General features: G+C 28.9%; 2 protein-coding genes across 2 annotated transcripts in view; one reads left to right on the forward strand and one right to left on the reverse strand.

Moving 5' to 3' along the window:
• LOC113363271 (integrin beta-PS-like) overlaps positions 1-25371 on the forward strand; it is a 50772-nt gene that overhangs the window by 11313 nt on the left and 14088 nt on the right.
• LOC113364150 (kinesin heavy chain-like) lies at positions 626-16209 on the reverse strand. Its single transcript, XM_026606631.1, has 10 exons — positions 15919-16209; positions 4026-4197; positions 3803-3946; positions 3577-3720; positions 3131-3509; positions 2786-3065; positions 2494-2672; positions 1982-2340; positions 1079-1541; positions 626-1016 (listed from the first exon to the last, which is right to left on the reverse strand). The coding sequence occupies exons 1-10, from the start codon at positions 16063-16065 to the stop codon at positions 626-628; spliced, it is 2658 nt and encodes an 885-aa protein (XP_026462416.1). The 5' UTR covers positions 16066-16209.

Consider the following 25371-nt stretch of genomic DNA (forward strand, 5'->3'; position numbering starts at 1 on the left):
ACAGCAGTACAGACATAAAGTTTAATTGACACTTTGTATGCCGATATTGCGTTCTTGCACACTATTTCTAGCACAATAGTTACTATTTTGTTCAATCTACTAATTTTTTTATCTTACAGGTACTGCTACTTTTTGTTAAGTTAATGAGCAAGATAATGACATACAGAGCGTCTACGTAACAAAAAATATCACAAATAAAAGCATAATACTTAGCTATATCATTTACAATATAATTAAATTTGTAATGATTGAGCGTTAAAACAATATTGCCACTCAATGATATGTGACAGTTTCTTAAAATACTTCTTGTTCCTTATACACCGAAAATTTAAATTACATTCAAATATTATTAGCGAAGACTAGGCACATTTTTGTATCAAATTTTAAAGTACTTTATGAACTTCATTGCTCATAAAATGTTCACTACATTATATAATTTATTGCACTAAACTTTCAACGGCTCATGGTTAAAAGCAATTATACTATAAAAATATCACATTAGAAAATATGTATAAAAATAATTACTTAAAGAAAACGTTAATATTGTTGCATATCAGTTTTGTAAATTTATAAGCAATATACTTAATATGCGTAAAATACTGTTTCATTTACCAATAAAAGCTTCTTAGAACTCTATCAAGTAATGTGGACAATCTTTTGTGACCAAAATCATGGTAATTGATAATAGTAAATGCAAATGTAAGGTATTTATGTAATAGCTGTAGGTCTTATAACTGCTGTTGGAAACAGGCACACAGGCAGAATTTGTTTGTGTAACCTTGGTCGTAGAATTTAGAACATTTTTGCAAGATTTTGTCAAGGGGATATTAAAATAGGGCAGTTTAGATTTTTTTATAAGATTACGATTAGGTGAGCATGGAAGAGATGATGAAATAAAATTATTTTTTACTGACATTAATTCTTGAAGTCGCGTTGATTTATCGGCTTCCTCTTGTCGAAGCTTCTCATAATCAGCGGTCATCTGCTGGTGAGCCAAAGTAAGTTTTTGGTTGGAACTGCAAGTATAAAAACAAATATTAAAATTCATTTCATTATAGAGATAATAATTGATACTTACTCTTTCAATTCATTGATCATCTCTTGCTTCTCTGAAATCTCATCTCTTAACATAGCCACCTGTTTTTGATGGGCATCTCTCAAATGATCCATCTGACCTTCCAAGGCTTCTCTTAGTTGTGCTGCCTTTTCTTTCTCTTCTACACTAACCGCAGACACTTGTTCTGCAGCCTTCAACTTTGCACATTCTTCTCTTAGAGCATCCAAGTTCTCCTCTAAAGTTCTCTTTTTGTTTTCTGCTTCTCTCATCGATTCTTGCAAACTTTTCATTCTTGCCTCATGTTGACTTATCAACAACCTGCAGTCAGCCAAATCTCTTTCATATTCTGTAATTTTCTTGTTTGAGTCCAGTTGAGTGGTCTCGAGACCCTGGCATCTCTGGGAGAGATTCTTAGCTTCTGATTTCATTTTGCTAATAAAAAGACGCGCAACAGTAAATTCTTCTTCAAGTTTTCCGGCGCTATCTGCATTTATCTGTAATTAATTTTGTTTAGAATATAAAAAAGAATAGAATATAAAAAATCTTATAATTTTAGTATCTTCAGTAATATATTTAAATATTATCTTATGCAATAATATAATGCTTAATGAGATAATAATAATGACAAATAAAATGATTTACCTTGCTTTTATCCACAATCATACCATTCAATCAATCACATCAGTACTGATCCAGATTCAAGCAAATATTCATGAACAACATTCTTATGAAAAATTAAATAGTATTAATGCATGATTAAAATAAAAATAAGTAAACAGTAATATAATTATGAATATATTAAGATAAACAAGTGACCACATCCCAATATATAAATACAACACAAGAAAAAAAAATTACAAAATATTTTTATATTTACAAATTAAAGTACGATGTTTAGAATTGTAAATTGTTAATAAACCAAACAACATAAGCTCTGTCCCACCTTCATATCAGCACCTTCTCCGCCGATAGCTACACCAACTTCGCTCAAATCTCGTAAAAGATTTGTCAACATTTCAGTAATTCTACGTTTCTGATGAGCTGACATATCTTTTAATTGTTGCAATTCTGTAGATGTTGTGTTTAGTACTGATTGTTTTTGTAATAATTCTTCGGTGATTGATTCAAATTCTTTGTTTTTAGAATCAACTTCTTGGCTTTTTTGATCATAGTTCACAGCCAACTCTTCAAGAGCTTGTAATACTTCTTTGACTTCTTCTTTCGCGCTTTCATTTTCTTGCTGAATCCTATTCATTTCACCTTGAAGAGATTCATAATCTCGCCTAAAATAAAAGACAGAATAGCTCGTGAACCTAACATTAACAAAATACTAGCATGAGTTTGTCTACAATTATGGTCCATAATGTTTGTCTACAATTATGATCCATAATAATATTCAACCTCACATGATAATGCTGATAATACAAAAATCCTACCTCGTGCAGGCAATGAGATCCTCTTGCTCCAAAATTTGTTCCTTAAGCTTCTCAACATATTGTGAATGCTGGTTAATTTCTTCATCTTTATCATCAAGTTGTTGATACAGACGTTCTCTTTCTGACTCAAATCGAGCTCGTTCCTCATTAGTTATGCTCATATTCATCACAGTTTGTCCCTGTAACAAATTAAACCATTTTTAATCTAATAAATTAACCCATTGAATAGATTTAGAAAAGTTGATTAGAAATGAAGACCTTTAAATACGATTTTAAAAATAATTACCAGTACGACTCCGGCTGGAGTGGCGGGCACAGGAAGATCACCCGCCGCGGCTGCATTTGCATCTAAACCGGTTCCTGGCGTGGATGCTTCCATAACATCTTGTAAATTGATTTGTTCGTCAGGATTAACCGTTTCACCAGCACGCCAACGTGCCAATTCTTCTTCAAGTTTTTCAACCTTGCCTTTGAGTCGGACGACCTTTTCTTTTTCGCGCTCGTACCTACGCTTCCATTCTTCAGCAGTCAATTCTTCGTTCACACATACAACGTTCTTCACAGTCTTGGCTCTGAAAAAAGTAAATTTAATTGAAATGCAGTTTTAAAAATTTACACTCATTTTTAATATATGTACCTCTTTCCGAAATCTAATGTCGACTTAGTTTCGGATTCGTTAAAACTAGCCGGCGAACAGCAGATCACAATGGTCGTCCTAGCGTTACCTCCGAGAGACTCTTGAAGAATCCTGGTCAGTTTCGAATCTCGATAAGGAATGTGCGTTTTATTGCCATCGGCCAAAGCAGATATAACATTTCCGAGGGCTGATAGTGATTTGTTAATATTTTTAGCTTCGTCCAAAACGGTACCCTCGGCTCCGGTTTTTGAAACTTTTTCGGAACCGGCTAAATCTACCAGATATAGTTTTCCAGATAGCTTCTTTTGATTTTCTAAATTTTCTTGTTTAACGTTAATTAAAAACACCGAATGTGATCTAGAGGAGTGTTCGTTCATGTCTACAAAGATACATCATAATATAAAATTATGAAAATAAAATAATATTTGCTAATGAATATTATTTACTTGTGACTGCAATGTGACGATTTGATTTTCCTTCCTCAATTACTTCGAAAACTTCATCGGGACTTGAAACAAATCGCTCAGTGGCACCCTTCACAAAAGGAACTCTGTTTTTGTCTTCATGCACGCTCAAATTTACCTTTGATACTGAAAAAACAACCGACATATTTGTAGCAATCTTTCATAATATCAATGTTTTTATAAACCTTATTAAATTCAATAAACTTACCATCTAATAGATCTCTTATTTTATCCATGTAAATTTCAAAATATGAAACTTTTATATGAAATTCTAAATTTTCCTCCATCGCATATATATGGTTGAAGATATCGTTGACAATGCGGGGGATGATACCTTGCTTACCAGGATCGCCTGCAAAACATTAATTAAGTTCAATGAAGAGCTTTGCTTTTTAAATGAAGAAAGTTTTCAATATATTTTGATCAAGTACCTATGACACCTTCCATGGTATGTGTTTTTCCGGAGGAAGTTTGACCGTATGCAAAAATAGTTCCATTGTATCCAGCCAATACATCTGAGACGATGCTCTTGGCAGCCTCATTGTATACCTTTTCTTGTGTTGCATTGGGCTTAAATACTTTATCGAATAGGTATACTTTGCCCTGTGGAGAAAAAATATGACAAAATGAAGGAAAACTTATTCTGGGTCTTACTCAAATTTAATAAAATAGCCATAGGATTAAAAAAAATCATAATTTACTTTTAATAATAGAGAAAACAACAGTACATTATAGTCGAAGAAAATCACCGTCATTCGATAAACATCAAGTTATTTTGTATAGTGTTAGCAGTTATTAATTTACATACATTGATCAAGAAGAGCACATGTGTGCGATATGGAACAAATGCACCATAGTATATAATTATTAGTAAACCACATGCTTAATTGTAAGAGTATCTAAAGTTCTCTGTTGAAATATTTTCTAAAACGTTAACTTTTCTTGATATAATTTAGCATCTCGTCCCAAAATCTAAATATATTTCTACAAGTCGATGTTTCATTAATTCAGGACAAAAGCGATGAGCATAAACGACGAATCCATAAACCTTCGAGATACAGCATAATAAATAATATTATTATGCTGTATAATTACTCTAATTTATAAATGTTAATTGAAATAATGTATCAAATGAGTAATAAGGCTTGCTACTTGTTACATATTTGTAATATTCATATTTACCTAATATGATTCGCTGTCATAGTTATATACATATACATTCCATATTTAGTTTGAATTTTAAAAAATTCATTGCATGTAATTAGTCAACCAGAAAATATGAGTTACATATGTACTTTTGTAAAATAATGTTTGCATAAGTAACTATATTAAATATAATGAATATAACAAAATATTAAATTTGAATAAATAAATTGTGTAATACAAAATGGTTTATTAATAAATCGATTATATTTTAAGAACTATTTGATCAACAAAACATTGATTTAATCATTTAACAATTAAACCATAAATAATTAAATTATAATCAAATTTAAAATAAAATATATAAATTATTTCAAATTGTAAGATGACATAGATATTGATAAAGTATTTAGATCGAATTAAAATACCAAAAAATCTGTCACGTTAATATTTCAAACCTTTATTAATCTAAAAAAAAATAATTGAGTACTACAAAATTTCTCAATTTTCTTTATAATTATGAGATACAAGTTTTATATGTGAACCACACATATTAACGTATATGATTTATTAATAAAGTATGAATCATAGTAGTAAGCAATCATAATCTTTCTCAAAGTGATTGTAGGAAGATTGCGTTATCCTGATATTTAGTTAGTTACAATTTCACTATTAAAGAAAAATATCTTTACTATTGCATAAAGATTTTGGGAATGTATAAATAAAAATACGAAATTTATTCTGCTATTAACAGTTTATTAAAATCTTAAAAAACATAAAAAGTTTGCAGTTTGTTTTATCTATCATTTTTCTTTTCTGGAACTACACTGCACCAAATAATGGGGAAAAAATAAATAAAGTCTAGTTTTTTTGTTAAAACATTATTTCATTTCCAGATTGCAATAAAATTTCTAATAAAACTTTTAAATCCTAGAAGAAAATAAAGGCATTACAATTATCCTTTATCTGATTTTCTTATAAAACACAAACTGATCATATTTGTAGTTGGTCGACATTCTAATAATGTAAAAAATTATAATGCTTCATCTTTCGATTAAACAATTAATAACGATTAAAATCAACATCTTAGATTAAATGACTATATTAAAAATATTGATGTAAAGTAAAACTTTCATATCTGTTTGAAAATTCCCAGCACATTAAGCAGCCCTATAGAATTACACGTAAAAGCCCTTGAAACCTTAAGCCTTGACCTTCTTTCGGGTTTGTGAAGATTCGTATCTACCATCTATACATTTTGTACATTGTGTTGATATACTCCCTTATTGAAAATAGGAATATAGAGAGGCTGGAGCAGCAGGAGGAGGAATACAAGTCTGAATAAAGCCAAAGATTGATGAAGGTGGCAGACTATAAGACCCTATATCTTAAGATGGACACAAAAAATATATAATAACGTAAGTTCCTTGACTATTCAATATTCGTAATGCAACAAAAAGTAGTCTTGGCTAATTATATATCATGTAATTTAGTATTATCTACTTAGACATACAATCATCGACATATATAATATACAAACATATAATCAAGTTTTTAAAAAATGATCTCATCGCATGCTTGTTGCATGGTGGAATTTCTTATTTAATAAAAAAATGTGATGGCATAAATTTGTAAGACTTTTTTCATGAATCATATAGAAATATTTTAAATAGCATAATCCTCAAATTCTAAACCAACTATCCTTTAACGTTCCTAGACTCTCAAATGCTTTTCAAATATCCTACTCCTAAAACTAATGCTCTATTAAACTCAGCTATAGTGCTAATGTCCTCTAATTTCAACTCAATTAATAAAGATATCGATATTCACAATACTTCAGTAAAACAATTAATTACCATCTGCACAAGCCAATCTTGATATTTTGTAACGAATATGTTATTTCCATCATATATAATTTAGTTTTACCGTTAAGAATTTGATAGTTTTTTTATTTTGTGTTATGTATTGTTATGTTATTAATTATATTATATTATATGTTGTTATATTATATATTAGTATACTTGTATTATTATAATATGTATTATTAAAATTGTATTTTTAAGTCTTCCTGGAGCTACTCTATGGGCTATATGATAAATAAAAATAAATAAAATGAATAAATAAAATAAAATAATCTAAATGAAAATGCTATATAGTTTCCAGTAAATTTAGAAATTCCTTAGTTGTTGTATGGGAATTTTAAGTGTCGTTACTTAGTACGTACGTTTAACTAAGTTAAGTGAAAATAAATTAGTAAGTAAAAGGAAAATATAAAAAGAAAAATAAGTCGCAGGTCATATCAAAAAGAATGATCTTCAATTAACTGAAGTAGTATCAAACTATAAAGGGCTTATAGTATCATTGTTGCTTACACATAAATTTTATTCTATATAAAGAAAGTTATTGAAACATTGGCATATTTTTATCGAGCGGGCGAGGTTTTACGAGGCGGATCGAACATGCGGAGGAAAGTCTGGCTTTTCCGACCTTTTGGCGCAGACGCGAAAAGTCCGACGCCGCAGGGATGCAACGGCGTAATACGCATGGAATAACAAAGGACAAAAACATAACAAAAATCCTATAAATATAAATCAAATTAATGAATTAGATAAATCAAGAAAGTTAGAATATGATATTAAACTAGTGGGGCGCATGGCATCGTGCCTTAAGGCAAATTGCTAGAACTTCCCGTACCAAAGATTTTTTTTTTAAAGATTAACATTTTTGCAAAAAAATTACTCTGGAAAATTAGATTTTTGAGAAACTATAAATTTTTGACAAAAAATTATTTTTTTGAAAATAAGACTTTTTGAAGAAAATTGTATTTTGAAATATTTTGGAAATTCTGAACTTTTTTCATATCGAAGCGGGTAAGCGCCGCGCCGCCGTCTAACGCGTAAACATTGGTACGGAACCCATAGGAATGTAAACAAAATTTATACTTATTGTTAAAATCTCTATAAAATATATGATAATTTGATGTGCATATGTCTAATGATCATTTTTGACCGCCAAATGGCATTTTTTTTTAAATTTTTTTACTAGATCTCCGAAACCGTTAGACCTGCCTTCATGAAAATTTGATCAGTTCTTCACCTTGTTAATACAAGTAAAATGCTTTTTTAATTATTCAAATCGGACGCTCCATTCTCTTAAAAACTGCGTTACCGTTTTTGGCACTTTTCGCCCCATATCTTCGGAACGGCTAGACCTGCCTTCGCCAAAAACTAATCAGCACGTCTCCTTATCAATACGAATCGAATGTTTTTTGAATTATTCAAATCGCTTCATCCGTGTTCCCGAAATCGTCGACGAAAATTTGTATCCGAACACACATACACACACGCACACACACACACACATACATCCATTTTTTCTAAGGTATGCCAAAAGATTCAGAAACCTCTGAAACGTAAAAATATATAAAAATCTTCATTTTCGATTTTTTTGCGATTACTATAACTTGCCCTACGGGAAGTTAATTATGTAATACATACACCAATAATAAGATTAGAACTTAGAAATTATTCTGCTTATTGCTTATATAAATATACAATATATAGTTTAATCAAATGTTTTATTTGTCTTATTAGAAACCTCATAATTTAAATCGTAATTGCGTCAATGCGGTACTTGAATTTATAAAAATGAAAGTACTCGAACCAATACTGACTACAAATCATTATAGGTTTGGAAGTCTCATAATGTAACTAATTTATTACAGATGATTTAATACAAAAAAAAAATAACTTAAGGTGACTGCGTATAATATTACTAATCAATACTAATGTACTTTGAATGCATGTACTTTTCATAGAAATAAATAACAAAAATAAAATTTAGTTTAGCTTGCGGTAAACCACGAGGAACGTCATGCATTTTTTTATAGAATATAATTTAACACGCAGCAATGAGACCACATATACAAATGATCTTTTAAGGAAATGAAGGCATATTTTGCATAACATTTGAATTCAACACATTTGGGACTTGTCATTGCAGTATTGCTTCAATATTGGTATACATTTCTAACCAAAAATTGCAGCTTTTTGTCAATACTAAAACACGCTACCTACGGAAGAGAGCCAACGCCTTGATTGCAATACAAAAATCGATTTTACAGATTGCAACTCCGCGAGTTCTAGTTTGTGATATCTTAGTATTTTCCATCTTATTGGTAACACATGCAGAATAAGTAACTTTCACAGAAATTTAATTTGGAATTATCTTATTCTCAAGCTTTACCTGTATTTTATAATATTATAAAAATTAAAATGAAGTACTCGTCATAAATATATATTAACTAGCTGACCCGGCAAACGTTGTTTTGCTAAGTAATGTATATTCTGATCAGTTTCTAGAGATATTCAGATATTCGGATATTCGGATATTCATATATTCGGATATTCGGATATTCGAATATTCGGATATTCATATATTCATATATTCGTATATTCGGATATTCATATATTCGGATATTCATATATTCGGATATTCATATATTCGGATATTCGGATATTCGGATATTCGGATATTCGGATATTCGGATATTCGGAATATTCGGATATTCGGATATTCGGATATTCGGATATTCGGATATTCGGATATTCGGATATTCGGATATTCGGATATTCGGATATTCGGATATTCGGATATTCGGATATTCGGATATTCGGATATTCGGATATTCGGATATTCGGATATTCGGATATTCGGATATTCGGATATTCAGATATTCAGATATTCAGATATTCAGATATTCAGATATTCAGATATTCAGATATTCAGATATTCAGATATTCAGATATTCAGATATTCAGATATTCAGATACTCAGATATTCAGATATTCAGATATTCAGATACTCAGATACTCAGATACTCAGATATTCAGATATTCAGATATTCAGATATTCAGATATTCAGATATTCAGATATTCAGATATTCAGATATTCAGATATTCAGATATTCAGATATTCAGATATTCAGATATTCAGATATTCAGATATTCAGATATTCAGATATTCAGATATTCAGATATTCAGATATTCAGATATTCAGATATTCAGATATTCAGATATTCAGATATTCCGATAGAGCTAAATGTACAAAAAATGGCAGTTCTTGAGAGAACTAAGTGTCCGATTTGAATGATTCAAAGAACTTTCTGCTTGTTTTAACAAAATAATTGCTTTTGGAAAAAAATTGTTATAATTTTTTTTTTCAATTTTTTTTTGAAATTTTTAAGTTACGAAGTTTCAAGTAACATTCGATGAATTAACGAACAATTATCTGACTACGTTCAGTAAAATTGCCAGCTACTTCATCATTGTAGAAATATTTTTTTTTGATGTCTTTCAAAAATTCGTTATCGACACCTTTTTACCCTATAGGCGGGATAACTTGGACGGTCAGGTGGCAAATACGTTTAAAACCTTATTTTAATTTAAAGGTATTTTACAAAATAATTACATTTTTAACTAATGCTATAAAACTACTAACGGAAGAAAATGCTTTTATTATGGATTTTCAAAGATTACCGATATTTTGTCATACAATCAAACTGGAAGTTTTATATACTTTCTATAGAAAACATGGTATAATCCAATGCAATTTTTTTTGTCTTTCGACTTATATTGTCGTAAATATTCACGTAAAACATCCTATTAAATGTAATTGAACATCATCTGTCAAAATCGTTTGACATTTCACGTGTTAGCCACCGTCCATTGTTTTATTCAAGGAACGCTTCTACAAAAAATTTCAAATTAAAAATGTAAAGTTTCTACGCCGATTTGAAATAATTTCTCACCTTTTGGACCTTCTCTGGATTGGCACGAATTTTTCAAGACTAAGATTGGCCAAATCGATTCAGCCGTTTTCGAGTTTTACTTGGACATTTGAAAGAGCGCTCCATTTTTATATATAAGATATAAAATAAAATTATATAATATAATTTGTCAAAAAAAAATTATGTACCTACTATAAAAGACATTTATGAATTCAACAAATTCAAAATATGAATTGCTATTTCAAATCAACGTATTTATTTTTTAAAGTAACCATATTTTCAAAATATTTCTGTGTAAGTATTACTACTGATTTGAGTTGTAAACTTTCAGCAGCCATCACGCTCCGATGATCACGCCTTTAGACAGAATTATTTTGTAAATTATTTCAATAAAACGAATAAACATACCGTTTACAATATTTTACTCAATAAATAGTTACTTCAGTTACAATACCTTACCCAAAAATAAAAATATAAACAATATTTGAATAAAATATAAATTCAAAATTGGCGAGTTAATTAGAGGTAAAAATTATTATGAAAGGTAAGATCTAGTCACGTCGCAAAAACAGTGTCTTGAAGGAGAAGAATCATTTTATTATATTATATATATATATATATATATATATATTATTAAAATTACAGACATTGGCATCAATTGTGTTTGTATTATTGATACTCTGTTCGAAGTCATGGTGTAAAAGCACCACATCTTATTTGACCATCATCCCTTCCTTATTTTTTAGTTAATTGAGGTATAAATATAAAAATTGTGAAAAACAGGACATTGCCTATTATAATAATACACAAAAACAACTAAAAAGTGGGAAAATAGAGACTGAATGTAATATATTATCGCCAGCTTTAGCATTTTTCTGACATCCACAAAGAATTGTATATAATAGATTCGATACACATGATTGAAAATGTGTAAAACGCAATTAAATAATGATCTAAGTTAATAGAATTAAAAAAAGAAAGCGTTTACTCTATAGTAGAGTCTAGCCAATAATAAATCATCAGGTGCAAAAGTAAAAGTTCGTAAATTAAAAATTGATTGAAATGAAGTACGTTTCGTGGAGAATTAGTAATAAGTATGATAAAAAATAATCAGTGAATAATGTTTGTCTAAGCAAAGACTTTCAAATCGAATAAGGACTTTGATTTAAAATTACCTTGGGTTCTGTTTAACCAAGATATTCAGTTTTAATTTTTTTTAACTATCTGAAGCTTAGCATTTTAAATCTAACAATTAAGAATGTTTTGAATTTTTCCACGCGCCTTTCATCAAGCTAACGAGATATGTAACACTTCTGTAACCGCAAATATTTCTAAATTAACCGCAATATTTCCAAATAACGTAGCATTCATTTGAAGAAGCAAACTGGATCCTTAAATATATTTAATTCCAATCTCTAATATGATGCCAAAATCGGTAAATATTCTCTATTATAAATAATACAAGATATTCGACGTCAAAGGATTATTGATCCGCGCACGCGTCTCGCCTAATCAGAGTCCAGTATGAGAAATGTTAGGTACCGAAATACTAATTTCTAAAAATAGAACCAACATAGTGAAAAATCACAAATTATTGGAGGTAATAAAAAATTCAATCTCATTAATTGTTCAGAAATTCAAAAATCTGGAAACGTGGATGTTTTACCTTGGATAAAGATTTCATTATTGCATTTCCCCATTAAAAGCAAAATCCTCTGTAAAATTCATTATAAAATTGTATAAAATTTACATAATCCATATAGTTTCAAAACGTATGATGGCCAATTCAAGAAAGATTAGATACATGGGCAAAATAGAACTTACTCATAAGATTTCCCAGAAAAAAATGCGCAATTGTCTCTTAATTTATATGTAACTAATGCAATTCAAACCTTACTTACAAAAGCAAGAATAATACTTTACCTTCTATACATTATACATTTAGAGCGAATAGTCAGACAAGTTAAGATCTGCGTATATTTCATACTATGTATTTTTAACACTATTTCTCAGGAGTATTAAATTTTATATTTATGAACATATGTTATGACGAACTCTGATTTTATAGCGTTCCAAATGCCAATGACTAAGCAAAGACCATGAGCAAAAATTAATTTAAACTATGCTCATATATTATTATTGGTAACAAAGTACTAAGATACCTTACTAATGTAAACTGGGTATATTGTGACAGAAATATAAATTAAATATAAGTTGTATTGAGAAAGTAAAATATAAAAAATAATGGTTAATTAATTTCAACACAACGATAATTATTACAGTCTCAACATCTCCAAAAACATCAGGTGTGTATAAAACTATTTATTTATACTCTCTAGTTTTTTCCTACGATATCAAAAGCTGTCCATAATTATTTGTTTGGGAGTAATTAAGCAAGAAATTGTAGGTACTGTATGTTTCCTCCTATATTCTTCCACTTGGCAATTGCAAATGAGTAAATACTATCGAAAGCGGTTTCGCTAAAGACTGATGAGTCAGCTGACTGCATTTTGCAACAGCAGAGCAAACGTAAGAACATTCAATTTATATCTCAAAATTGAGAAGTGAATTCTCTATCCAGTCATAGATATAGTTAATGGATTTAAAAGAAAAAAAAATTAATATATAAATATATATTAGGGTGGTCCTTAATATGGACATTTTCGAATTTCCTTGCTCCCAAAGGCTCAAATAGTTATCAATTTGAAACCATTTGAGCCCATGGGAGCAAAGAAATTCGAAAATGTCCACATTAAGGACCACCCTAATATATATATATATATATATATATATATATATATATATATATATATAACACGCAATGCGGGTTGTCGAAATAATATCTTGCCCTGTCGTAAAGTGCAGTATAAATAGTTAAGGGGGTATTCTAGTGCAGAAATTCAAAAAATCGTTTTTTCTGTTCTATATTTTCGAAGCTCAATCAGCTTAAGACTATGTGTATGAGAGGATTTTTTAAAATTTAAATTATTTTCAGAGATACAGGTTTTTGACCATGATAATCCTCTTATGTTTCCTTCCTTTGCAAAACTTCAAACGCGTTTTCTCAAAATTGTCCTTTTGAATACGACGCCCACGATTTCTAGAGTTTTAATGGGCTCATTTATTTGAAATTTTCAGAAAATCTTCTTTATAGACTTCTCCCAAGTATATACTAGCATCATCCCCAAATTAAATTTTAACTATTAAAAAAAATCGAGAACCTAAAAAAGTGGTAAGAAAATCAGTTCTTTTTTTCAAATAGTCGTCATTCAGAATTTTTTTTTTGAATTTCTGCACCAAAATACTCCATTTTTTAATTAATCCTAGTATATGCCATTGCAACATCATTCTAGATTAATAATTTTTTTTATCTTTCATTTTGGATTACTAGAAGGCTTGCAATCGTGGGCATGGTCACAAGTCAATTCTTTTAAACCACCCACTTCAACAACTGCTAATTTCTAAAATTATTAATTTCTTTTTTTTTTTACTTTTTTCTGTACCTTTGTAACGGTGATAAAGAAATAAATGATAGTAAAATAATAAATGCCCTATTTTTATGATGATTTGAAAATGACTAGAATAACCCCTTAAGGCAACTAACTCATTTGAAGAAAATTTAAACAATTTTCTTACGGATTAATTTGATTTAAACTAAAAAAGAAATCAAGAACATCACAAAACAAGGCTTACAAACACGAGTAAAAAAAATATTTGTTTATAAATAATATATGTTATTATAAATTGTGATAAATATAGTAGACAAAGTGGATATTATCACTGCTCTTCGTTGTGATTACAATGTTCGCTATGAATGCAAAATCGATAAAGTAACATTTAAAGTATGACATATAATAACTCCTCAAACTGCATTGTGCAATATAATATAGGAATATATAGATGTGACTGAGTGGTAAATTATTAATAATGATAAGTAACCATTATTAAAGAAAATTAATACATATTTAATGCAAATATGTACATGTATAGCATAGTCATGATCGCTTTAAAGGCGCATAAAACATAAATCTATAAGTGAAAGTGTACCGATTTCAACTAGTATGTACTACAATAACAGAGAAATGAATGTTCCAATTATCGTTTTTTATTACAGCACCATACAAACGCACTTACGTATATTATTTTTGAATAAGTGGTTCTTCAGAAAGAAGATATGGAGAAATACTACATTAAAACATTAGATTAAAACGGTTATGTTATGTAATGTTTTAGAAACTGTTCAAAATTAGAAACTGTTCAAATTTTTTCTCGATTGTCTGTTCCTATTCTTCATTGCCATTTATAAAGTATGTATTAAAGTCTAGTATTCAGAAATGAATGAAACGATACCTGTATAATTTGGAAAAACTAAAAACAATTTTAATTGATATTGATTCTCTAGTGTTTTCATAGTTTTTTGTAATGAAATAAATAGCATGTTTGTTGAAAGCTTTAAATTCAAAAATTTCATTCTTTGAATTTTACTTTCCGAAAGTTTCAAAACTATTTTTTTTTCATGCAGGTTGAGATATGAAAATGATTGCGGAGTAAAAAGGTGCTAATTGAATTGTATGTATGAAACTAAATCATTTTTAAAATCATAGTGGAAGCCATATTATATGAATCATAGAAAAAAACAATAAATGCAGTTCGTTCAACTTTTCTCCGGCTAGTTGAATTATACACAATTTTAAACAAATTAATGTTGACGCAAGATTTCTTGCAACTGAAAATGAAGGGAAATAGATACTTGAAAAAGAAATCTTTTATATGTATAAAATCCCTGTAAAAATAAATAAAATAACTTCACAAATAATAAGATATGATCAAAATTGATGTAAATCATTATCAATATCACAAACATTAAGCATAACTAGAAAATCCTATTACAATATATGCAATAGGAATCTAATTAGATTTTTATTTAATACCAAAATATGATTTAGGAAAAGCAATGTTATGCAGTTATCTATTTTTATTGCATATCACGCACATTTTGTAGAAAGTACGATGCAACAGTATAAGAAAAATGAGTTTTGATACGTGTAAATAGACTAATTATGATAATAATCATTGTTATCAAAAAATAGAATCAAATCATTGGAATCATACTAGAATAATGACAATCTCAAACATAGAGGGCTACCGCGTATAAAACGTTGTAAATTTGTGCAACAAGGTTTTTATCAGAAATCATATAATGAAGTCTTTTAAATAATAACAAAAATAAATTAATAAAAACGCCAAAGCGGCCATCTATGCATTACCAGTACAACATCTTGATTCCGTAATATCGTAATACCCGTAGGCAAAATCATCCCCACCCTACCTTATGTCAATCGATGACATGTAAACTAATTTTAAAAAATAATCAATACTATTAATTCTTACCCCGATTGTGATGCAATTATCCTCATTTCCACTTGGAAACTTGACAATAAACTTCGAACCAGCCTTTTCCTCTGAATCATTCAGGGGCCGGAACCTGCATACGACTCGAATACTATCCTCAGCGGCTATTTCTCTTTCCCCCGACATAATTAAACTAAATTACACTATTTTCACTAAAAATAATTTCAAAATACACTTTTGAAACATAAAACCGTGCATGAATGCGGCTAAACCTTTCTTTAATTGGACATAAGTACCAATAAGCGCTTTTGTGACAGCCTAAAGCAAAATGTCGGCCATTGTTCTTTACGGTTGTGACTTCGTATGAAGTCGCCTGACATCGATAAGGATCGCTTTTTGAAGAAATACCTTTGGGCGGTAACTTTAAAATTATCTTGTACAACTTCTATAAACTATTTTTTAAATATTTTTGTATATTTTTATACTTCATACTTTAAATTTTCTTTTTTTTAAGTTTATCTTTGACACAATTCTTAAATTATGGTCTTTTCAATTCAATAAAAGATTAGTGGTTAAATAATCTAGATTATTTAGGCAGAATAGCTATTCTGCCATTTTATGTTATTGCAGTGTAATTCAGAAAAAGATGAATTAATCAATTTATTTATATAATATAATATAGACTTCATATTTTTGTTTTTAAATAATTTGATATATTTTATATTAATCATTTACAAACTGCAGCACATATAAAATTATTGAAAATGATTATATCGTAATTAAAATATATTATGTTTTAAAATATATATTAGATACTATGATATTTTCTTAAAGTACTTATATTTCTTGCTCTGTTCTGAAAAATGTTAAAGTTCTTTCCAATTGAGTTCTGGTTGTACAGCAACCTAATTGAGGCAACAAATTAATAAGTTGTCTTAAGTATGCCTGCAATCTTTGTCTTCGTTCTTCAATCACAACATTACTCTGTGAAAATGCAGGTTTTAAAATATTATTGTGTGAATGCATTTCCAGTTATCTATACACTACCATATTTCCTATAGCCTTTTTTGGAGGAAAATCCAGCTTGTTAAGTGATGGATTTTTCTTGCATAGTTCCTTATGCAAATTATAAAATATATTATATCTTCTGAGTAATCTCCATGATTCATTATGATGCTGTAGAAAATAATTGAATGTTACTTGTAAATTAAAATATACAAATATTTTTCAACCTTACATTTGATGATATTAAAATTTCATATTCATAGTGTGATCCAATTTTATGCACTTTTGGTATGCTTATTGTAAATGATGGACCAGAAAACTAAATTATTAGCTTGTTTTAATTGTTGGTTTTCTCTGAAATGAATGATTTATTTATAATCTTTTTTTCATTTGCTTGCAAGAAGAGAGCATAAATAATGTTTTTGTACTTCGCACCTGCTTAATTCAGCTACACGAGCCTCTAACCAGTTGCAACGTTCTTCCTTTTCTTCTAATTTTAATTGTAATATTTCAATATCAGTTTGAAAAGTGTTTGATTCTGTTGAATCCACAGAACCTTTTAATGAAATTGTACTTGATGTATAGCTTTCAACTAAAGGAAAAGGCCCTTCCCCTAAGCCTGAATCACTTAAATTTGATACTTGATCTGATACATTCTCCTTAGTAGAATGTTGTGGAATATTCTGATAGTGTACCTGAACAACTTGACTCTTGTCATGATGTTCATCAGTTAGCTTACAAAAAAAATTATTGCCCATTATTTTTTGCTAGTGCAATTATATTTTATTTTTATAAATACTTACAATACTTGTGCTTTCATTTTCTTTTGCAGAAGTAATTATTTCAACTTTTTCAGAGTTGATTACTTCTTGTTCTACGTTATTTGAATCTAGTTTTATTTCGGAACTCTTTGAAGGTTGACTGAATACTTTTTAACAGGGTGACTTGTGGGATCAGTTTTGGATATTAATGCATTCTCATCATCATCATCAAATGATATTACCTATATTATAAACTATAATAAATTAAAATAATAAGCAAAATATAAACAGTATTTCAGTATATTCACATGATGATTTCCAGATTTTCTTTTTGGAATAGTTGGTGGTGGTACTGCTATTATAGTTTCTGATCGATGCAATATTTCTAAATTTAGATCTTTTGACGAGTTAAGATCCAAACTATCAATAGTAATAGCAAATAAAATAGATATTAAACCTGCAGCTAAGTTAGGCAACATGGCACTAGCTTCTGGATCTCTCATTATTGCCCATTCTTCATAATATTGTTCTAAAGATGAATGACCAAGCCAGCAGTGTAAATATCTCTCTAAAGACCTTTCATTTATTGCAGCTCGTAAAAGAGATCTTGCTCGGCCCCTATCAGTCCAAACCTAGAAATGAAAGATAAAGCATTGCATCCCAATTTCTAAGTTCAGGCAATTTAAATTCAATGTATTTACTAGTCGCAACGATGTGTATCTCTCCTTTCATGACTAGTAAGTTGACTTTCAACATAATTCCAAAATGTGGGTGTTTCAGGACCCGCAATCAATTCTGCCATTTGTTTCAGGGCTGAAGAAGGCTGTTGTCGAAGACCATGATTTAAAACAGCTTCGAAACAATGACACAAAATAACAATACTTAAAAGAATAACAAAGTGAGAAATATATATGTAATATAAATGTAATTTTATAATTTCGATGAATACCTATTATCAGATTCTGTAGCTAATTCTGTCCTTCCTCCATACTTATTTTGGCAAGTTTTACAGCATTATGGAGATTTGCAAGTAATTTTGTTTGTCTACAACACTTTTACTTGAATAGGTACTTGAAGATAAAATTGCAGACATAATAGTATTCTAAATGAATCAATCAATTAGACAAACAAGGTAATTCAATAGAGGGTAAAAGTATGTATGCTTTTAAAAAGCTTAAATGTTTACCATAACTTTTAGCTTCAATATAATTATTATAACTTGAATGTTGGCTCATTCCTACCTACAATTACCAAGTCAGTAAAGAACACATTATTGTATTGATAAATACAATATGCTATATATATGGAAATAAAAGTAATTCATAATTCATATTTTTCACAATTTATGACAACAATTCTATTAAAAAATCAAATAATACAATTCAAATGAAAACGATTTGAAATCATGTTTTGACAGTGTTAAAATGACAGTGACAGATACGCAAAAGACATCTGACATGAAGTGCGAGATGTATGCGAGATCCATAGACCTTATTTACATGTAATATTAGGTCTATGGCGATATCTCATAAAATTTGATTCGAAACATTATTTATCGTTTCCAAAAAAATAATTTGTTTGATATTTTATATTAATATAAATGTGTAAATCATAGTTTATAAATTCCATTTAAAAGCAGTTGATGCCTCCTTTTGGCAGCATTATCGTAAGCATTATTATCTATATAATATAAAAACAAAAAACAATGCATATATAAACTAGAGTATTTCTATTTTGATACATTTATTATAAACTTATTGTTCTATGACAGAGTATTTTTTTATTTAAAATAGTTCTACAAAATTAAAAATAACTTGAATTTTACACAGTTTCTTAAAAAAGACCAAATAAATCTGTATAATCAGTAGTAGAACTCGGTTTTGATACATTATCAGTAATGAAGTTAAAATCATTAGAATTCGTTGATTTGGAAGACTCCTCAGATATATTGCATTTAAAATGACCAAAACTTAAATTATCATTAGTATCCTCTCGATCACTTTCGCTAGTAGTATTGAATCCATCCAGAAAGCTATTTTCAAATGCAGATTTATTAGAAAAGCCAGCATCGTTTGCATCTCTCTGTAGATTTTTGGCCCAAAATTTGGTTGGAATGAGTTTGAGTTTGCATCTGAGCTTCATTATTGCGCCGACTGATACCTAACTTTTCTGATTCAAATGTATCTTCCTTGCGTTTTGATAATTGTGGTGTGTTTTTCAGATATATCTTGTGATATCTGTTCACTGAAATGAACTGATTTAATAGTCTTATTGTTTCCTTGAGTTTTCTTATCTGGGTTTTTAAATCCAGATTTATTGATTTCGGTCTGTTTCAAAGGCTCTGAAATAATAGGCTTGACAAATTGCATATTATCTATCTTTTTGGTTTCTTATTTGGTTGAGACGCCACATTTCGCTGCGAAGGTCCCAAACGCTTTTGGGGTTTTGCCATATTATGCGGTTGAGTAAATGATTTATTCCCAAGAGCTGTATCCGATTTTTATTTAAACTATCATTTGTTATTATTTTTGCTTTGTAAAATATTGAGATACGACCACATTATCTTGATATGTTGTATCAGATATTACTTGTATGATTGTTTTTTATTTTGATCAAGATTTTCATCTGCTGTATTTGAAGTTTTCCTTCTTTTCAAAAGCTCAGCAGATTGCGATTTATCTTCTTTATTTGTAGTCAATTCTGTTACCACTTGGGGTTTTGCGTTTTGCCTATCAAGGGTCTGTGTTTGTAACTGAGCCGGTGTAAATGCTTCTTTCGTATTATTATTTGCTAAATTGTTCAATTTCAAGCTAGCAGAGGATTCCTTGTTGACAGATTTATCTACATATTTTTTTGATAGTATAGGCTGGGTATATCTTTCTCAACAACCGCCGTTTGATAATTAAATGGTCCGCATTTCTCATGGGAGTCACAATTAGTGTAGGCAAATTAAATTTATCAAATATTGCAGATGTCTTTTCCGGTATTCCCTTATCTATTATTACTACATCGCTTTCTAAACAATTGGGAGTAGATTTATCATAAGAATCGATATCACATTCGTCGGAAGAAAGGCATTGCAAACGTTTTTTCAAATTCAAAATAATAAGGTTCAAATCTTTCTGCTCAGTAACTAGTGATTGAAACTTTTCCCGAAATTTCTTATTTCAATCATATTCGAAGCAAATTTGATCATTTTTAAATTTTGTTGCATTGTATTAATTTTTTAAACGTTGATATCATATGTAGTGTATCAAGTTTTTGTGTTTGTAACTGCATAAGTTCAATGTTATTCTTCAACATTTTTTTTCGTAATTTCTGGTAAATTCAATTTTGTCATTGATGAATTTTCTATCAACTCAACTTTTTAGAAACTTCAGCTTTCAAATGGCTTAAATTATCTTGATCTTGTTGCAGACTGTTTTGCCCAAAAATATAATTATTATGATTAACTATCATTTGCGTAAATACCGTACGAAAAGTTTGAGTAGCTTTCTCTATAATCTCTATAGAATTTTCAAATCTTTATTTCGGTTTGATTCAATCGATAGCCGGTTCATTAAACGTTTATTTCCTTATCTTGTTTTTCATTAAGTCGTTGTTTTTTCAATTCTCACCTGCAAAGTTTGACATGATATAAACTTTTCTAGATATTCTATAAACGTAGTTTCAGCATCAGTTTTCACATCTCTACAAATTCTCAATTCTTCGGATAATTTAAATTTCTCGAATCGCCACCAAAATTATCTTCAGAAACTATTTTTTGAAGCTGCTTTAGTCTTTCATCGCGTTCATTTATCCATTCTGCATTGCCCTCCATTTTGTGTCTACTTAAAAATATTTGTGCAATTAGAGAGTAATGTAAGTTATTTTATCGTAACATATATTATTAAAAGATAAAAGCGTTTTAAACCCATAGATGTTATGTATTCCTTTATGAATATAAGAAATTTGACAAGAGAAACACAAAACTTACCTTCAATAATTAACAACGATCACTTATCAATTTCTTTTTATGAAAAAAACGGAAGCAGTACAAAACCTTGCCAGATGATTCAAGAAAACACCTACTATTTTTTGATAAGGGTGCACATTAAAAATTTAAGAAAAATATGTCACTTGTTTAATATTTATTTGAAAATGATTAAAACTGACATTCATTCATATTTTGCTATTTAATGCCCAGCGAAAATGATTTTAAAAAAATAATTCCTCACACTTTCATTGTACTGCAAGAAGTATAATTAATATTGTAAGCTCTAAATTATATACTCTTCTTCCATCTATATGAATGGTAATATTTATAACATAATAATATAATATTTATGATTATCTGTAGAGGTACGACAAAATATTTGCAAAAACAATATCTTTTTAGCCAACAGATTATCTACAAAAAAAAGTATAAATAGTAAATAATAAGAAACAAAGTAAATCGTTGTTATCTTTTATGTAAGATATTTACAGATAAAATAAAATAACAATATGTAATCATAGTCTAAAACTTATTTTACTTTGTATAATTAAAGAAAAATAAGTAATCGCATATTACAGTACTGTTAATTGTATATGTAACTTTTACTGTTACTCTTATCACAGAGTAATCAAATTGACAAGATGACGCATTCTTTATTAATAAAATGATTTGGACTTCTATTATTTATTATAAGTTGGTAAATCCTTGAAGGCAACACAGCAATTTGATGATATCGGCCTCCGCCTATTTTTCCTCAAATGAATAACACAAAAATCCTATCGATAATTAACTAACAATAGCACGGACTTAAATACTAAAACGAATTATGATTTAATTCACATTATCCTTACGGATAAATGAAGTGTTTGTTACAACTTACAATAAATGTTGTAAAAAGTTGATAAAGTTACAAATTGTACAAATTATTGTTTGTGTGGTAGTTTACTAAACAGAGTAAAGTTAAAACACAATTGCATATGCATATATTATTATTCTTATATACATATAAACAATAGTGTACAATTTAAATCCCTAATCTTTATTTACAAAAAGAAATCAAATGTATATAATCCTTATCATAATATTTACATATTAATTTATTCATGACTTTTATAATTTTGTTGGTAATGTATTCCTTGTTGAAAGTTTACCACTTTGTTTTGTCGACTTCTTCTCCCACTAAAATAAAATTGTCAGTTTAGTTCGTAACATTTCAATAATTGAATGTTTGTGAAAAAAAAAACTCATGCGTGATGTTTAATTAAAATAAGGAATTTTTGTATCATAATTAATTTATACATGCTATTGAATATGAAAGGAAAAATGTGATTTTAATATCAGGACCAGCTGATTTAAAAACACATTATTGCTTTTAATTTAGGATGTAACTTGATTTAGTTTACATTTGCTGTCATATGTATAATAATTTTGAAATAGATTGATTTTAATTTTGAATCTTTGCCAATTTTCCATGTTACTCAGGGTGGGTGTATATTCCAACAGATTGGAATTGTGTTGGATCTGCATTCATTGTGATATGTGTGAAGGGGTGTTGATGCACACATGATTTCCTCCCATTTAATGGGATACTACTACTGGTTCGGCCACTATTATAAGAGAAAAAATATATGAATAATTTTTACAATATATGGTTTGATATTCATTAGAATTGGTTAAAAGCTACAAAATAAATGCAAAACTATTAAAAAAAATCAATACTTACATATTTCATGCCATTAATTCAAACTGAAACACCAGCTTCATAGTTCTCAGCATGAGTTGCTACTGGATAGTTAGTTATAGTGCTCACAAAAAACAAAATAAAGACTAATCTTTGCTTATATTACAAATATGCTTTACAATAGTAATTTGTGAGAGCACACATATTCCATTATAAAACACCTCAAAATTGTAAGTTTTAATAGAAATGTATATTAAATTATATATTAATATATCACAATTAGTAGAAATCAAAAATAGTTTTAAAATATTTGTATACATTAAAATAAAAATTTAAAACATCACTTTACTGTTGAAAAAATATATTTACAATTATATATTCATAAATTAAAAATTTACTACTTATAAGTATGAGCTTAGAAATCTGTGCCAGCTTTGAATAATAGATGCAGGTATGACATTCATATAGCAATTTTAAGTTGAAAAAATTATTTAAAAAAAAATAAGCGTATTCAATATATGGTTTTTGGATATGATATTATATGCTAAGTTGATTAAATAAACAATTCCAACCCGAACAGCAGAAATATGAGAAGTCACAGTATAATATTTACTTTAAAAACCAGCAGATTAAGAAAATATCTAGTGTAGTATTAATATAGAGCTCAAACTTATTGCACATAGAAAAACGATCACTGAGCGTTTAACTAAAAGAACATAATAAATATAAACTTAGATTTTCCCATTGTGGGCTTGATGTTTTTAAGTTTTACTAATATTACCTAATTATATAAGTAGATTTGTCACCTCATAATTGTAAATGCTTAAAAAATGTTTTATACAGTCATACATATTTTATAACATGTTGCACACTCGTAACCCTTGTTAAATTCTATATTCAAATTATATAATATATATATATATATATATATATATATATAGATACATATATTTATATTATGTTATCAAAAATTATTAATTAAGTTAATTTATACAAACAGTTTATGATGGAAAATACATCACGTAATAACACAATGCAGAATTATGCTGTAAAATTTTTAATAGTAGTATTCACTCATTGCCTGTACCTCATGGGTCAGGTAAGTTCACCATCAAATTAACTGTTAATTGAGGAGGATTCTGCACTCATATGTAGTCCAGTTATAATCACTGCACACTACAGAAAGTGGTGACAATTGGGTGCTTGGTTAGCAGGGACTGGTAAGTCGTATTTAAATTGGACCATAAATCAAAAAACAAACCAAATGGCCCATGTTAGAACTAGCCAATGGCATTTATAGAAGATGCTCTCACCATCAGTGATCTTTCGCGCAACAAACTTCAGTACTTCATCAAGCAATATAACAGGAATAGAGAATTCATCACAGTGATCCATTCATCAGGAGACAATGGAGTTACTTGGAAACAGCCTGCACAATAAAATGACATTGATCAGTGAGAATCTAATTAAAGCGACTGAAAATCTCATGAACTAGTATTCAGAAACTTCAAAAAAATAAAAAAAAAAATATTGTTGTGTTATTTTACTTACTGATAAAACTTCTACATGTAAAATGACGAAGTGAAGAGTGAAGGAGAGAGCCATGGATCCTACCCAACCACATGTTTGCCATGGGGGCATAGCAAGAAGAGATTGATTTTCAGACAAACTACAATAATTTCATATTATAAATACTGTATTATATATTTTGTGCATATTACAGAAAAAATCTTAAGTTACCTGTTCATTGCGTTTAACATCTCAATTGTTACAAGTACAGACAAAGCCATGGTCATTGGATGAGGATCAGTAAAAATACCACAATCGACTCCCTTAAATTCGTCACCACCACCAAGACATTGCAAGTGATGAGTCTAGAAATAAACATTAATATGTGTTTATTCCAATTAATCATAAAGTTGTTAGTCATAAATATCACATACAAGTTGCCACGTAGCTAATTTTGTGGAACCTATGGAGAATACATGAAACACAAACAACTGGCAGCTCCAACATGGCAAGCACCTACATACCTCAAATAGCCATGTATCTGAAATGAAAATGGTATT

The sequence above is a fragment of the Ctenocephalides felis genome, unplaced genomic scaffold (assembly GCF_003426905.1).
Source record: "Ctenocephalides felis isolate EL2017-DRISC unplaced genomic scaffold, ASM342690v1 CF-g0.4_SCAFFOLD_00845, whole genome shotgun sequence".
In the NCBI taxonomy this organism is placed as follows: domain Eukaryota; kingdom Metazoa; phylum Arthropoda; class Insecta; order Siphonaptera; family Pulicidae; genus Ctenocephalides; species Ctenocephalides felis.